The 16,367-nt window shown below is 43.2% G+C and overlaps 1 protein-coding gene across 1 annotated transcript in view; it reads right to left on the reverse strand.

The window, feature by feature from the left end:
* Positions 1-15,391, reverse strand: part of LOC144112583 (uncharacterized) — a 22,445-nt gene extending 7,054 nt beyond the window's left edge. The window contains exons 1-2 of the mRNA XM_077645382.1: positions 15,287-15,391; positions 4,004-4,134 (exon numbers count right to left, since the gene is read on the reverse strand). Of these exons, the coding sequence (XP_077501508.1) occupies positions 4,004-4,106 (103 nt within the window). The 5' untranslated portion in view covers positions 4,107-4,134; positions 15,287-15,391. The remainder of the gene's footprint in view (positions 1-4,003; positions 4,135-15,286) is intronic.
* Positions 15,392-16,367: the final 976 nt, after the last annotated feature.

Raw genomic sequence — 16,367 nt, forward strand, 5'->3', positions numbered from 1 at the left:
TTAGAATTTTCTCAGGCGCAAAGAGTAAAAATTTCCTCCATATTTGAAAGACAAATATGTATTTTTCCAATTTAAACTTGCATAGTGTAAGTGGCCGCTAGCTGCGAAACTTTGCATGCAATTCGGATTGTATCTCATTTAACAAAATTCGCGCTAAAGAAAGTACTAATAAACAATGTACACTTTTTCTAGCATCAGAAACACTTTTCCTTCCTTGCTGCGGTGTTCTATTTCTAAACATCGGACTTACGTGTACTACTGTAGGCAGGCCGGTGCTACCTAACTGTTCCTCTAAATTTCTGTGCACATCATAGTCCAGTAGCTGCCAAAAATATCATTGTATGCTTGAAGGCAGAATACGATGACGACTAAACACGTCCAGTCCAGAAGAATCGTTTCCAGCCGAAGGTGCACAGTGTTCGCGGTTTATTAATACGAATACTGTTCCTGTGGAAGCTTGGTCTCATTTTTCTTTTGCCTCTTTCAAGGGATGGACCACTTCGGATGTGGTAAGAGCAGGGCACTTGGTCGTGCATGCGCTGTGTGGTGAATTCATCACTCTCGACGTCTTGCCAGTTTAGGTGCCAGGTACGTGTGTGGTTGGTTATTAGTGTCAAATTTTGCATAAGCTGAAGATGGATCGATGTCTATTGAATGAAAGGGCAGAAAGTTCTACTATAATGATTAATATCTGGCCTGCTACTCTACAGTGAGAAAAGGGAAGACTAGAAAAAGATGGCTTTGGTGGGTGAAGATGTGGTAAGGAGAGAAATGGAAATGTATTCAGGCACAATTGTTGGGGTACGCTAAATGGAGGCTGGTGCACTCTTAGAGATTACAAATAGTAACAGGAAAATCATGCAAAATATCATGTCAGTAAGCATAGAGATTTCTATAGTGAACGATTGACTGCTAGTCATCCAGCCTATTCATTACCGACGGTCAATCGTGCCCCTTCTTGAACCTGCAACGACATATCTTTCGAGAAAAAAGGAGATAGCATAGCTCTTTGACTTAACTGGGATAAACGTTCTTTCCTGAAAACTATCCTTAAAGCAGTGCGAATAAATATCTAACTGGAAAAAACTTAGTAAGAATACACTAAATCAACACGATCCTTTTATCACAGCTTATGGGGCACACGTAGAGGCAGTCACACAATGAGCGCTAAAAGGATACCTCACGGAGATATCCTCCAGCACAGGAGTAAATAAAAAAACGACCTCTTTAATCTTCTTGCCTGGATGATAATGAGCAGAGTGAAGATTTGGATAGTGCACACAACGCACGAAAAGGATATTTCCCGACGGTATGATTGTTCTGTGAGTGTCTTGTCATTGAAATAAACCGGATTAAAAGAAAGCTACGGAAGTATTTTTCGACTGCCGACTCTATGGCTCTCTGGAACCAGCAACGCTCTTTCCGAGACATCGCGTTTCGGAAGGTGGAACGTTCTCTTTGAACTTCACTGGTGCTGAAGCGGCCTACAAGGTGTTTACTAAGGCAATCACTAAAAGTGCCAGGGCAATCTTAGACTTTAATCGACCAATTGGGCAGACTTTCGTAAAAGTTATATCAGAATAGTTAATATACGCACTATCAATCAGACGATAGACAAGTGCGCAGAATATGACCAACCCCTATATGTAGCCTTTTTTGATTACGAGAAATCATTTGTCTACGTGCAAATCTCAGCACTCATGTAGACATTGCGGAATCAAGGTGCTGATGAGCCTTATGTGAACATAATGTAAATATATATAGCAACTGCACAGCTACCATAGTCCCCCATAAATTTAGCAATAAAATTCTAATAAGGAAGGGCGTCAAGCAGGGAAAAACGATCTCGCCAATGATATTCGCCGCCTGTTTACAGGAGGCATTTCGAGGCCTGAACTGGGAACAGCTGTGGATAAGAGTTATTGGAGAATACTTAAATATTCTGCGATTCGCTGATGACATTGCCTTGCTAGTCACTTAGGAGATGAAATGCAAATCATGATCAATGAGTTAGACAGGCCGAGCAGAACAGGTGGTCTAAAAATTAACCTGCAGAAAACCAAATTAATGTTCAACAGCCTAGCAAGGGAACAGCAGTTGACAAGTGGCAGCGAGGTGTTGAAAGTGGTAAAGAAATATGTCTCCTTAGGGCAGGTAGTGACCGCTGATCCGGATCATGAAAAAGAAATAACTAGAAGAATAAGATGGGCTGTAGCGGATACGGCAGGTTCCCTCAGATCTTGTATGGTACTTTACCAGTGTCCCTCAATAGAAAACAATACAACAGCTGTATCTTACCAGTACTCAAACACGGGGAAGAAAGGTGGAGGCTAAAGATAAGGGTTCAGCTTAATTTAAGGAAAACGCAGCTAGCTATGAAAAGAAAAATGATAAGTGGCCAGCGCTGGGGCAGAGTCGGAAGCGGCTTCAGTTATGAGTGGTTCTGGCGCCAGCAGCCTAATTATGAATGCCACGTTAAACTAAGGCGCCGCCCTAAACTGGCCAGAGGGGATTAATGTCCGGTTTTCCCGTGACAGTTTCAATGACATTCAGAGTCTTCAGTTTCGTGTGCATGCAAAGCTATTTGCACGCAGTCTCCATACTACCCCCGCAGGTCGAAGTATAATTTTCTTCTGTACTACAGGCAATTTTTAGCATTGTCCCATTGTTCGCGTTATTTTCTAAATAACATGACAACCAGGACCGCTCAACGCTGATGAGATTTAAGCACTCTCCCAACTACCTCTCTATTTTTGCGCCTAACATATGCTTCTTTTTTGATGTTTACTTACTGTTGCCTGGAACATACTTTTGTTTTCACATTGCTTGTAAGATTTCATGTGATGGCTAAGGCCTAGGCCCGCGTTCTTTTTCATTTTCCAAGTATGCCCTTCATTGGTGAATTATGCGTAACCTTTACTAGGTAGAATCAGACCGTGTTTTGTGTCAACACCACTGCATCTCTTCGTTAGCAATATATGCTGTGGTATCAATAAATTGCTTAGCTAATTGCGCCTTGACTGATAGGGTAAAACTACATTTTTTTTTAAATAAACGAGATATATACGAGAAATAAACGAGCGCAATGACTCGAGGATAATATTTTAGGACAAATAAACTGCGGACTTATTGCAACAGTAATAAAACATTTGGTGGCACTTGTCTCGGACGAGGCTTCTCAAAAGTGGCTTCCTTGGCAAGCGCTGCAACAGTTCGAAATGAAGGAACTTGTAGTTGCTTTCTTTCTTTGAGGAACACGCCTCACTATTTTAGAAAAGCACAACATGCCCCCCTTATGCTCCACTGCAGGCGTCGCCGATGCCTGTCTCCTGATTGGTCGGTGTAGTCTGTGCGGAGGGGCTAACATTTCTCACCATTCAATATTCTTTTGTTGAAAAAAAATCAAACGAAGCTCTAGAACGCGGTAATGTGTGACCAATAGCTATAAAATCGGACTAGTGCAGTCAGTGCGAGGGCTTGCAATTGTCTTGCAAGGAAAGGGAATTAACTTGCTCCTTGATGTAAAAAATCAATGCCGCACAGAGGAGTGTGGCAGAAGAGCGCATTATGCCGATTCTTGGGGAATAAAATTACCTGCCTCTCGGTCAAACCTGCTTTCACGATCTGTCATTGAAAGATCACTTTTCTTAAAATAGGTTATACCTTAAAAAAACACAACATTGCAACATTTACTTTCATTGACAGGCCACATACTGCAAAACACTCTGCTCTTCATCTTTGTATTGCGTTTTTTCAAACATTCAAACATGGCCAAAGGAAGGCCTATGACCTATTCGAATATCGTAGGTTGTTTTATTTATCTGTTTTCTTCTCCACCTTCTTTCAATGTCCATGGCTAGAGTAATTTGACAAGGTGCTCCTAGATGCCTCAACAATTAATTCGCTTTTTTAAATCAAGTTCACAGAACTATCCCAGTCCAGTTTATTTATTTATTCCGTCTTGCACCCTGATGAAATCACAACACAAAATTGATTCACTTACCTACTTGAACATGCAATGACTGGTCGCGCGCTCCATTATAATCTTTTCCAGAGAGCGCCAAATCAGCGCCAAATAAGAAGAGCACTGCAACCAGCTTCACCATTTTCCTCGTTTAGCGTTCCCTGCAGTGCCTAATGAAAGCAAGAATATATTGGAAGGGTTTCAGCACTGTGCATTTCGTTATGCGCGATTGTCCTCTTTCAGAATAAAAGGCTGAGAAATGTGCTCTGCGTAGCCTTTATGAAAGACTACACAGGAACGCGAGGAAGAGAGCCTCAAAGCTTAGTTCTGGCGTTACACGGCGGCGGCTTTTGTCAAATTTGTCAAAAAAGTTTTCTCGCTACCTTTCCTTCACGTAGTAACGTCGACAATGAATTTTTACTTTTTGTTCGTCTACAAATATTAGCCAGGATAGCAAGTCTTTATTTCTCGCGGTCGCTAGAAACTTAAAGATGACGAGATATGTATTACAAATCAAATTGAAGAGGAAAGTAGCAATATTTACGACTACTCTTCGCATCAATGCCGGTCACTACGAGACGATAGCCACTTGATATCATTATCTGCTGCTTACCAGATCCTACACGTAATAAAAAAACACGGACGTGGCGTAATGCTGAAGCTGACAAAGTTGCACCCGCCTTTCCGAATTATTTCCAGAAGCACCCGCAGCGCATCTCTGCCAGTGCTTTCCTGGCGTATGTCCTAAGCACTCACATGTTTTTTCATTAAGCATTGAACTTTATACATGCCGTAGAAAATCTCTGAAAGACTCTCAACACGGTCAGCAATTTATTCGGAATTGATAATCACTATCGCCACACTCTTGCTTTCACATTGGAGAGACATTTTCCCTGACCGGAAATATCTGGTGATTTATATTTTACACTAATTACAGACAAATGACTACTGCAAAAAAATTATCTCTCCTGACTTCATGCACCTCCCGGCAAATTCCACATTAGGAATTCCTCCCTTCGTGTCGAGTTCAAGGCAGCAGTAGAACACTAGTTATTTGTAGTAAATATTAGATGCTGAGTCACTCGATTTCACATTTTTTATGTTGCGTGTAAGCTGAAGGATTCTAAAGGTCTGTTAGCTTTGTAATCATCTTCCAACTGTGCCGCACCTATCTGTATCACTGTCATTCGTTTCAGTCTTTCCTAAGCACAATGTAAGCCATTGTTTCATACTTTAAGTCTGCACCTCGTGGTACGTTTTAGGGAGATAGAGCTATTAGCTGAAGTCCACGAAATTTGAGCGTTTAATATACATTTTGTAGTAGTGTTTCCCTGCAAATGATTCGCTTGGCAATGACACCAGTGGAGTAACTAGGGGCTTTGCCCCCAAACAGAAGACATTTCAGGATACTAAATGTGTGGTTTGTGAGAAATCACTTTTTTTTCACTGACCGGTATGTCTCAAAACATGTTTCCGACTATATATCATCTAGATAACTTCTTTTTACAAGATATGAGAAAGCGGGCAGTCATGATTTCTTAATAACCGGCGACTGCACACCTTCCGGAATTCTGTTATGGTGCTTAACATTTTTCAGAATATTCCTCTTAGAAAATTAAAATGTAATCGGCAAAGGCTATTCAAGTAATCCGGTTTTTAGGAAAACTAGAGCGGTTTGTATCCACTGATCTTCTAATATTTCCTTATTTGCTCGCCGTAATTCCTCAACAAAAACACCGTGCTCCTTTTGGCCCTGAAATCTAAACTCGCTTAGACGTTTTTCCTGCTCCTGTTTAACTAATTTTTGATTTCCGTATATACCAGTAAACATTTAACAGTATGAGACTGTTGTCATCCTAACTGAATCAAAATCTGCCCTTCAGAGGTTAGAGCGCGGTTTACCTACTGATGCCTTGTCTATAAGCTCTCTACGCTTAGTGCAGAATCTTCACAGCAGAAACTTTACTCTGTACTTCCAATGGGTGCCCTCTCACATAAGATTCAGTGGCATTGAGGTGCCAGACACTCTCGCCCATAAAGCTCTGTCATAAATTCATCACAAAAGTACCTCAGTATTGAAAAAGTCTCTTCAGAGAAACGGTGGTTAATCATTTAGTACCCTTTGGAGTGCGCCCCACAAGCCGTGTGTGTCCAAGGGACTGAGAAGGTCCCAGACCACTCTACTAAATCGAATTCGCACGGTCTCTGCTCGTACTCTTGCCTGGATGCATAAGACGGACTAGGCATTTTCTCCTCATTGTTCTTTACGTAATGTGTGCAGGGTTATAGAACATTATATTATGTACTCCCGAGAGTACAACGCAGAGAGGTATGTGATGTTCGCTTCCTTCAAAAATACAGGAGCCCTTCACAGTACAGTTCAGGACATTGTCTACTCGAGTGGAAATCAGACATGCAAAAGGGAGGCTGCACACCTTCTTTTAACAATTCTACAGTACACAGATCTGGCATCTAGATGGTGACAGCAGGAACGAACTATGGTCTACTGTGACTGAATGTGTGCGTAGATAGTGTCTTCTGGAGTGGACCATGTTATACTGTGAGATATTGTGTGCATGGATGGTGGCACTGCAATGAATTATGTTCTACTGTGCCTGAATATGTGCACAGATAGTGACTTCTGGAGTGAATTTTGTTCTGCTGTGAGTGAATGTGTCGTAGATGGTGACTGCTAGAGTAGAGTACGTACTATTATAAGTGACTGTGCGAATAGCGGGGCAGATTCGACGGGTTTTAGGTCGTTATTAACATATAAGTGACGCTACGGTGGAGCAATTGCCTGAAGACTAAGCAAGGCTAATCCTAGCAGTAGCATACAACTACTCAACCCAACTAGACCTCCAAGGCAATAAAGAGAAAAAAGTAGCCATTTAAGAAAGAAAACGTGCCATTGGCGCATAGCAGTCATCCTATTAGTATTGGAGTACAAAATGACTCCAATATTACCGTTTGTTTTATTCTAAAACAAAGTGGTTGGTACACTTCAACACTGCTATTTCTACTGGATGACCCCAGAGGCTATTATAATTGTAGCAACCAGCTCCCCTACAATTTATAAGAAGCCATCAACATCAAAACAACACGCAATAAAACATTTGGGCGCAAACTATAATTTTTATTACCATTTTCAGCACATACCATGAGATAAGAAATGTCCTCTACTTAAGAAACGTACACCGTATGCAAAGTTATATCTTTCAAGGAAACGGCAAAACGCGACTACTTCGCGGGCAGGTTTATTTCTGCAGCTGTCTGAATTTAAACATGTTGTTTACGGTTATTTTTGTGCCATAGACACTGTAGCAGCTGTACCTCTTCAGAGCAGACTGCGGGCGGGCCGCGGGGAAGAAACGATCTGAAGTCCGCTCGAGAAGATCTCAATAAAAAAGTTTCATGGTCTAACAAACTGCTGAAGCTTCCAGCTGTAATCAACACCTGATGACCTGCGAACATGATCCCTGTGATGTAGTCGAGGGTTTGACGGCATACCGTCTGGTCAGGAATTATGTTGATGCAGAATGCTGGTCACTGGCCAAAGTCAAAAGATGAAAAGACGTTTCGGGAGCACTACGGCTCCCTTGTTCACTATGAAGCAATCGGCGCACGGATTCGTCCTTTTGTAGCACCCAGTAGCGTTTTTAATGATTTAGCATAGATAGGATGTAGAGTTCCGTCGTTCCTGTTTAATGTGTTAGACGATGTCTGTATGATAAGGGACTCAAGATTCTGCCGTGCTGATGTGTTCTTTTCTGTTGTCAATATCTTTACTTGATCCCAGTTAATCTCGTGGCCGGATTCTTGCACATGCTCGGCGATGGCGTTAGATGCTGCTTTCCGGTTTCGGACGTCGTTCTGGTGCTCTCTCAGGCGTCTCCTGAAGTCCTTGCGGAGTCAACGTAGAGTCATGAGCGACACCAGGACCTGCTCTCTACGCAGAACGCGCACCGCAGCTCGGTTCTGACTCCAACGCCTCGCACCATGTAAACCCTCTCGCTTTTTGCTGTCCGCATTGCTCTCATACTGGGAGAGTTACCCAGTGCTCTTTGTTCAGATAGAAGCGCACTTCTACCTGGCCTGGACCACATCGCAGGCCACGTGGTATTTAACGTCGGCTTCTCATTACCTACCAACGCGGCACAAGAGGCAGGCGACATACCGGCGCGGTGACGATTAAAACTCCCGGCGGATACCCACTACCATTCAAAGCGGCGCTCCTGCAAGCACGGCAGCGCCGTAGAAAACGCGCATTCAACAATTTCTGTCTGCTGAGAAGCTTGGAAGCAGGTGCCCCACTCAACTTCTCTGTCGCATGGTGCAGCTTCTCGGCGCACGAGCCCCAATGGTGGACGAAACTCTCCTACGCGAGCTGTTCCTCCAGCAGCTTATGGAAACGTCCAGATGGTCCTGGCCGCTGGCTCGACAATGGAACTCTCCAAACTCGTCGACATAGCTGATAAGATCCAGGAGATCGGCTAACTACTATCTACAAATATCCACTATCCGCCGCCACCTATGCACGGCACCAACTCACCCATGCTTATCTGGAGGACGAAGCTTACGTCTGCATCTGTCAGTCAGGCCTGCCACCGCATCGCTAAGCTGATCACTACCGCAATGCGTCGCGGCCTTTTTGGCCCTCGCCGTCATAAGGACGCCATATCTTATCCCGTCTCTCTTCCCATTAGCATCGTTCGGCCCCACGATGAGGCCACCGCTCTTGGGTGCGAAACCTGATTATATTAGGACGGAATGAAACAGCAATAATGCAACCATCGCGTAGGCTTTTCGCATAATTTACGCGCTACCAATTATAAAATAGTGTCTATCTATGCTGAGTCGGTTGTCTAGGTTAGCAAAAAAAAAGTACACATCACGCTATGAACTAGAGTACTGAACACAAGCTTCAACAAAAAAGCAGGAAAACTAAAAAAAGTAGAGCATATCCATGTAAAAATCTTTGCCGCGAGTGGTGAGTGCGAATTGTACGCTGTGCTCTATATCAATAATGCGACAATAAGCATTGCATTTGCTAGCGACGCATGAAATTTTCTCCGGTATAGCTGCTCTACAGGTTCCTTATTTTTATACGCCGACGATAACCTGTATGAAGAGGTTTATTTTTTGAATACAAACCAGAAAGATAGAGCAATCACTGGGAAGAATTGGGTTAATTTCCAGAAAACCTTCTTGTAAGCCAGAATTCTGACCATTTCAGGATCTTACTAAGCAAGAACTCGGATGCCATTTCACGTAGACTTTCATTGGTTGCTTATGGGGCTAATAGCTAATAAGCGGAGAAGCACAACTCCGCAAAGTTAATACCATCAAATTCAGCCACACGCTAGCGTCACCAGGGAAACGAGGTGCAGCTCGAGGAGGTGAACTCAAGGCGTGAAAGTCATTTACAATATGTGATATTTTAGAATAGCAGCCTAAATCCGTTCGCAAAATAAATAGCGCTTGCATCAGTAAAAAGGTTTTCAGTAAGTATTAAAAACATTGCAACCATAATTGAACGAACCGGGAACTATCGTAAAGCTTCTATGCACATATGACGCAAAGTCCACCACTGGAGCGAACTGCGCTGACGCCAATCTTGCGCCGCAAGAGGGATCACGTGGCTCCTCTTGTTGCGGGATCAGAGTGTGGTGGAGAGAATTTTACGATTTAAACTGACGCAGGTCGTGCTATTCTATTCATGTTGCCCAAATTGCGAGTTTCTGCGCTATAAACGTTTATAATGTGTCATCTCGGCAACAACTTCATCTTATTTATGCACCTCTTATGGTGGTTTTTTAGTCCTCGGTGCCAGATGCATGCACCGCGTGTATATGAGAAACTGCACAATTCATGGTTATTTGCGGCTTAAATAGGCAGAAAACGGATTTCGTGCTGTAGTGTGCAGAAAGAATATCAGGAAGCAAGATTTATTCACATAGTTGTCGCTAAACTTAACAGATGCTGACACAGAAGTTAGCTGAAACACACCTCCATAATTCAGTATTTAAAGATTGTTCCTTGTCGTCCAGAATCTAGCATTGTTCCCTGAAGCAATTTTTAGCATTCACAAACCAGCTCACATCCGGATTATTATGAAGACTGTTACCTGTAGGCATTTACCTTAAGACAGCTCCATAGAGGTGCCGAACGGCTCTGCAACAACCTGCACTTTAAGAAACTGACTTCCTCACACTTTACATCTACTGCAGTGGTATGACTTGTCGTTTCCACATCTCCGCACATGCGACGTAGAAATGTTTCTTTCCGCTAGGCTTAGTGATTGTTTCACCGTATTTCGCTCTCTATTGAAGAAGCGGCTTCATTGTTGAAAAAATGGCGGTAACACATGTTCTAATTAACGGCTGGAGAATATTCTATTCCGATGGTAACAGCGCACAACGTCCAAGCTGCTGTAGTGGAGAATATTGGTCGCTAAACCATTGTAGCCGTCGATAAAGCTCACGCTGGTATTGTCCGACAGTTCGATAACTCAGTAGCTTGTTCTGATAAGAAAAGACAAGTAAAGGGGTCAAATGGACTGGAAACCAGGCAACAATAATAATAATAATATTAAACGGTTTTTTGTTTAAAGGAATGGCGCAGTTTCTGTCTCGTATATCGTTGGAACCTGAACCGCACCGTAAGGGAAGGGATAAAGGAGGGAGTCAAAGAAGAAAGGAAGAAAGGGGTGCCCTAGTGGTGGGCAGCGGAATTATTTCGACCGCCTGGGGATTTTGAACGTGCACTGATGTCGCACAGCACACGGGCGCCTTAGCGCTTCGCCTCCATCGAAACGCAGCCGCCGCGGTCTGGTTCTAAACCGGGAACTCTGGATCAGTAGCCGAGCGCCCTAACTACTGAGCCGCCACCGCGGGTGGAGTTAATTAGTTGATTGTTAATTAGTAATATTGAGTTTCCTGTTACGACATACTACACCAACCACTATTATTACTAATTAACTAGTGTACTATTATGTAATTAACCATGTTATTTTCTTGAGTGTTAATTGGAAATTGAATAAATATATTTCAGTGCATTCGTGAATTAGTATAACTAGTGGTTGGTGTAGTATGTCGTAACTGGAAACTCAGTATACGATAATGCACCAGCGTTTCAGCCTTCTGGGCGTGCATGTGACGTAACTGAGTGGCGTCACCATCGTTCAAGAGGAGCACTCCCCAGGCAATTTACCCGACGTCCCCTGAATGCCGATCTGGAAGGATGCCACCTTAACTCTCTCCTGTGTCTCCGGACACCAAGCGTGCACATGATAATGGACGTCAGCGAAAGTTTCGTGAAGCGAATAATTGCGTAGTCCTTAACCACCATTTTCAGCACACATCGGCGACAGAAGGAGCAACACCGCGCTTTAGGTCAAGGTGCCATCCTGAATTTTTTACTTGACTCAGATAACCTGCGTGATATTTTTTAACTCAAGCCATTTTATGTTTTATGAAAAACAATGACACACACCCTTCTCTTCCGCTTCAAAGAATATATCAAATAAAGCCATCTTTCTCGGTGAATTCTTCGGCCATTGGATTACAATAAAGAAACCAGTATATATCGACTCAGGGAAGCTACACTTGGATAAATGCATAACCGTTTTTGGTGTATTAAATACACAATATATTTCATTTCCACCCATTCATCTTTAAAGTTTTTTCTACTGTCAAAATACTGTACATGACTAACTAGAAGACCACGATCCAGGGCAGCGGAGAGGCCACAATGGTAGATCTTTAGCCCTGACGTATGAAAAACGTGCAGAAAACACCCACCAATGACAAGTTCACATTCTTTAAAGAAAAGTGGTTCCAGTGTATTGAATTTGGGTTTAACCGATTGCTAATGAGTTTGTCAATCATAACTCTTTGTATGACGGTATTTAAAACTAGCTTCTTTCTTAGCTCGGCTAACTTACAAAATGTCTGAGAAACGTGCATTATAAATTCGAAAACAGATAATTTTAAACATCTTTATTTGAAGCTTTTCCTTTGATCCTATTCCAAAAAATTTTGATTTCCATAGCTTCTGCAAGCTATAGATTGATGATGAGGGCGGTTATCTATTTTTCTCTCCACTTCATTTATTAGAAAGCTAGTCTAGACGCCTCGCTGGCTATGTGGTTATGGCCCTCAGCTGCTGGCCCGACAGACGCGGGATCAATCCCGGCCGCGGCAGTCGAATTTTTATGGATGGGACATTCTGCAGGTCCATGTGCAGTGTGACGTCAGTGCACGTTAAAGAACTCCGGTTGCTCGAAATTTCCGCAGCCATTCACTACGGCGTCCCTTATAGCCTGAGTTGCTTTGGGGCGTTACGCCCCCCCCCCCCCCCCCCCCCCGCCTATAAACCAGAAAGTTAGTCTATTATAAATTAGGTATAGTACGTCGAACAGATTGGGACAGAGAAACATGGTGATTGCTTCAAAATGAAAATTCACAATGATAATGATAAAATTCTTGAAGAGAAAATATTTTTGATGTCTGTTGCTAAGTGAGGTTTAATGTGACTCAACTGATTTCGTGAACAGATTCCACATTCCGAGCGGCATAAGAAATGCTGTCGGCAATTTTTTTGTACAATGACAGTGGTGCAACTTCAACGAGGGTAAATGTGATCCGCTGTTTAAGCATAAATTATTATCCTCCGTTCTCGGAATAATTCCTGGCCGTTAAATCAGATTATGCCACCTACCGATCTCTCTGAATTTGTTTGTTTTAGGAAAAAATTGAAAATTGAAATTTGGTTTTCAGGGAAAGGAAATGGCGCAGTATCTGTCTCCAATATTGGTGGACACCTGAACCGCGCCGTAAGGGAAGAGATAAAGGAGGGAGTGAAAGAAGAAAGGAAGAGAGAGGAGCTGTATTGGAGGGCTCTGCATTAATTTCGACACCATGGGGATCTTTAACGTGCACTGGCATCGCACAGCACTCGGGCGCCTTAGCGTTCGCATCCATCAAAACCAGCGCCTTCTTTATAAAACTACGCCTGTCAAAAGAGCCCCTCTTGTTGAATCACACTCTTTCCTGTCTCTCTTTCTCATTTGCCAGCGCTTGCCGCTCGTGGCGCTGCCGGCTGACACATGTCCTGTCTGGCCCGACTGTGCGCAGGCTGGCTGGGCGCGTTCGTGCGTTGGTTTTTGCGAGATCAACAAAGCAAAGTTTTATTCGCTGGTGCGAACGTACGCAGGAATATGCCGTGACGTTTGGTTTCCTTCCGTTTGCGTACTGACAGCGTGCATAATGAGGTACTGCTGTGTGCCTATATATGTGCACATCAAGTGCAAAAAAGAATGACACCGGGGTATCTTTCCACAAGATTCCTGAGAACCTCGAGTTGCGCCAGCGATAGCTAAAGGTTGCAATGGCTGATTTCCTTGAATACATTTAAAAACTGAGAGAAGACAGCCACCCTGACAACATTTCTTCACCAATGAGACATACAGAGCACTGGTCCTGACAACAACATCGAATGTAGCATGGATTCGTTACCTTCTGAAGGAAAAGGAGTTCATATTTGTTTTCACTGGAAAGTTTTCGAGTGATACCTGATTGAGGCACAGTTCGGGTTCCTTCGAAGGACAGCAGGTTGCAATGATGGTATGGATGCGAAGACTGTACTCTGCGGACTTGAGATGTGGAAGACCGGTATTGTGTCTTCATTAGTTCGAAGCAATGTCAACAGCTCAACCTCACTCTGTACTGATGCAGCTGTTTTCAATGAAGACACTCAGAAATTAACGCAGGTGTACAAGCAAGGCTTTCCCCTTCAGCAGCCAATGATATATTTCGAGATCTTTGCACTATACCATGGCTCCCCAACTCCGAAGCGGCTAGTGTACACCCTTATTGGTGATATCTCGCCAAGCTCTTCTCAAAAAGGCTCAACTGCGAGACCTGCATTCAACTTGTGTAAAAACCAAAGGGCAGTGTCCCTGTTGATGGGTTAATTGCACACCAAGGCCGTGCATGATGGGTAAAGTATCCAACCAAAGAGCTAAAGTGTCTGTTTTGATAGGTACTAGATCTCAAGCAGTTTGTCGACATAATGCTGTTTCACCAGAAATCCATTTTCAAACCGCTAGAAACAAGTGTGGAACATGCTGTTGACGTGCTTGTAGACATGCCCATTTAGGTGCGCAAGAACGAAAAGCCAGGCCACCGGAAGAACTGCTGCTGACTAACCATATGCTTTTAATATCACAGACAAGAATCCAGTCGCCAAGATGTATGCAAATTAAGAAACCATTGTCGCGGAAGCTGCTGAAATTGTAGCTTGCCATGTGACCAGTTGCAGCAAGACAATTTGCGATAAGTACTGCAAACAAATGTTCTATCATTAAATGTATCATGTGGTTGAGAGTAAGAAAATTTGGGCCATGGGAACGATTCGAAAGCTTGTTAACAAGCAAGGCAAATCACAAAATTCAGGAAAAGCACAGTTTTTGGCTATTATTACGCTTTGCGTTTCTGCCAAGCCCCGTGAGCGACAGCTGTAGTGTTTGACTAGTGGGCTAGTCGACATCAAAACAACACCAGAACGAACAAACAAAACTGCTCGCGACTGACGCTGCGGCTATGCTACGCAATCATATCGCTTGTATAACATTAAATATTCGGGGTAAAAGCACTTGAACAGAGCTTCTTTAGCATACTCGACGAACTAAATTAAATGTAGTGCGATAAACAACTCTACAACCAACATAAGCAGCGCAAGTCGGGGGCGGCGCGCATGTTCCAGCAGCGTTCTGAACGACGGCGTATGGATGGATGGATGGATACGGCTTAACCCTTTAAATCGGGCGGTGGCTCAAGGCACATACCGTAGTGACAGCTAGCAGCGCCGCGTTGCGAGCGGCCCGTGAACCGCGGCGTTCGCGGCGGTCCTATTGTGTGGCGCCGGAACTGACAGGCATAGTTTTATAAAGAAGGCGTTGATCGAAACGCAACCGCCGCGGTCGGGTTCGAACCTGGGAATTCCGGATCAGAAGGCGAGCGCCCTAACCACTGAGCCACCGCGGCGGGTAGATTTAGGAACTCTTGTTTCAAAACTTCCGCAGCTAACGTATTTTTATTTGCCAGTTGAGCCAGGAACCAAAGTAAAACTGCATTCAGCAATGTTTTGTGCTTTGCCAAGACGCATCTTGAGCCTAAGTTAAGGAGGCTCTATTTGAATAGCTGGTCTCAATATTTTTTTTAATACCTATAAGTTTTACAAAGCTCTTCTCGAAAATCCCCCTAAAAAATGAAAAGCATGGAAAGGTGGATAAGTGCTAGGTGCGAAGATAGAACTTACACAGCGCAGCTGCTTGATAGAGAGGGATGGATTTTGCCGGGATGAACAGAGTGCAGAAACCGCAACATTTTATATCAACTTCTACGAACTGGTGAACTCTTGTTGGCAGTCTGTCCAATGAAATATGTGTGCATGTCACATGTGCACTGAATTTGATGCGAAAGGTTGATTTGGTCATTTTTAAAAAGGTCAGTAGAAACAGCCACTCTTGCAGTTTTATAAATTTTTCGTATTCTTCGTGACTGTCATCGAGGCTGTGATGGTTTGATGGTGGGGAAGAGGAACATTATTGTTTCTTTGTGATTTTAAACTTATTAGTCAAGGTTAACTAAGCGCACTGAACTTTGACAGCAGAATGAAGGACGTCAGTTATTTGCGCATTCATTAAAAAGTGTCGCTTTAAGATTCCTTTGCTGGTGTTAATATTCAAGTGAAGCATAAGCCCTTACAAAGAACGATGAACTTTGAAAGGGTAAAATGTTCCACGACATTTAAAAATTCATTGTATAGTCTGTACAGTGCGGTACAATTTAAGCGTATGGGAACAGATATTTTATGCCCAGGGTTTTGCTCTCATCTCCGAGAATCGAAAAAATTTGTTCTATGAAGGTTGAAATTTATTTTAACATATTATTCTGGGAAGAAGGCTTACGGGTGACACTTTTAGATAACGGGTGGTAACCAGTTATTGCTGATTTGTTATTGTTATTGCATATGTGATTCACTCACTATATTTCCAGACAGGTTTCTGAGACTTATACGAAAACGAGAGAGCTGTACTTCCTCAAGTGACACTTGATTTGCTCTACCGGCTGCGATAGTACACCCTTTGAGGTGTTCGGCTCCTGAGCACTACATCGTGAAATTGAGCTGCGTGCGTGAGCTGCTGCTGTATTTGTATGACAGTGAACCGAGAAATGCCCGTCTGCTCTAAAAATATGGGGCATGGTACACACCTCCTGAGGATCAAAAGTCACACCAGCTATACAGGAACATTTTTACCGAAACCCTATCAGAAGCTTCGGGAAATAAACGAAAACATGCAATTTCATTCTGCACTGTGAAGTTTTGCAATTATGCT

The sequence above is a fragment of the Amblyomma americanum genome, unplaced genomic scaffold (assembly GCF_052857255.1).
Source record: "Amblyomma americanum isolate KBUSLIRL-KWMA unplaced genomic scaffold, ASM5285725v1 scaffold_427, whole genome shotgun sequence".
In the NCBI taxonomy this organism is placed as follows: domain Eukaryota; kingdom Metazoa; phylum Arthropoda; class Arachnida; order Ixodida; family Ixodidae; genus Amblyomma; species Amblyomma americanum.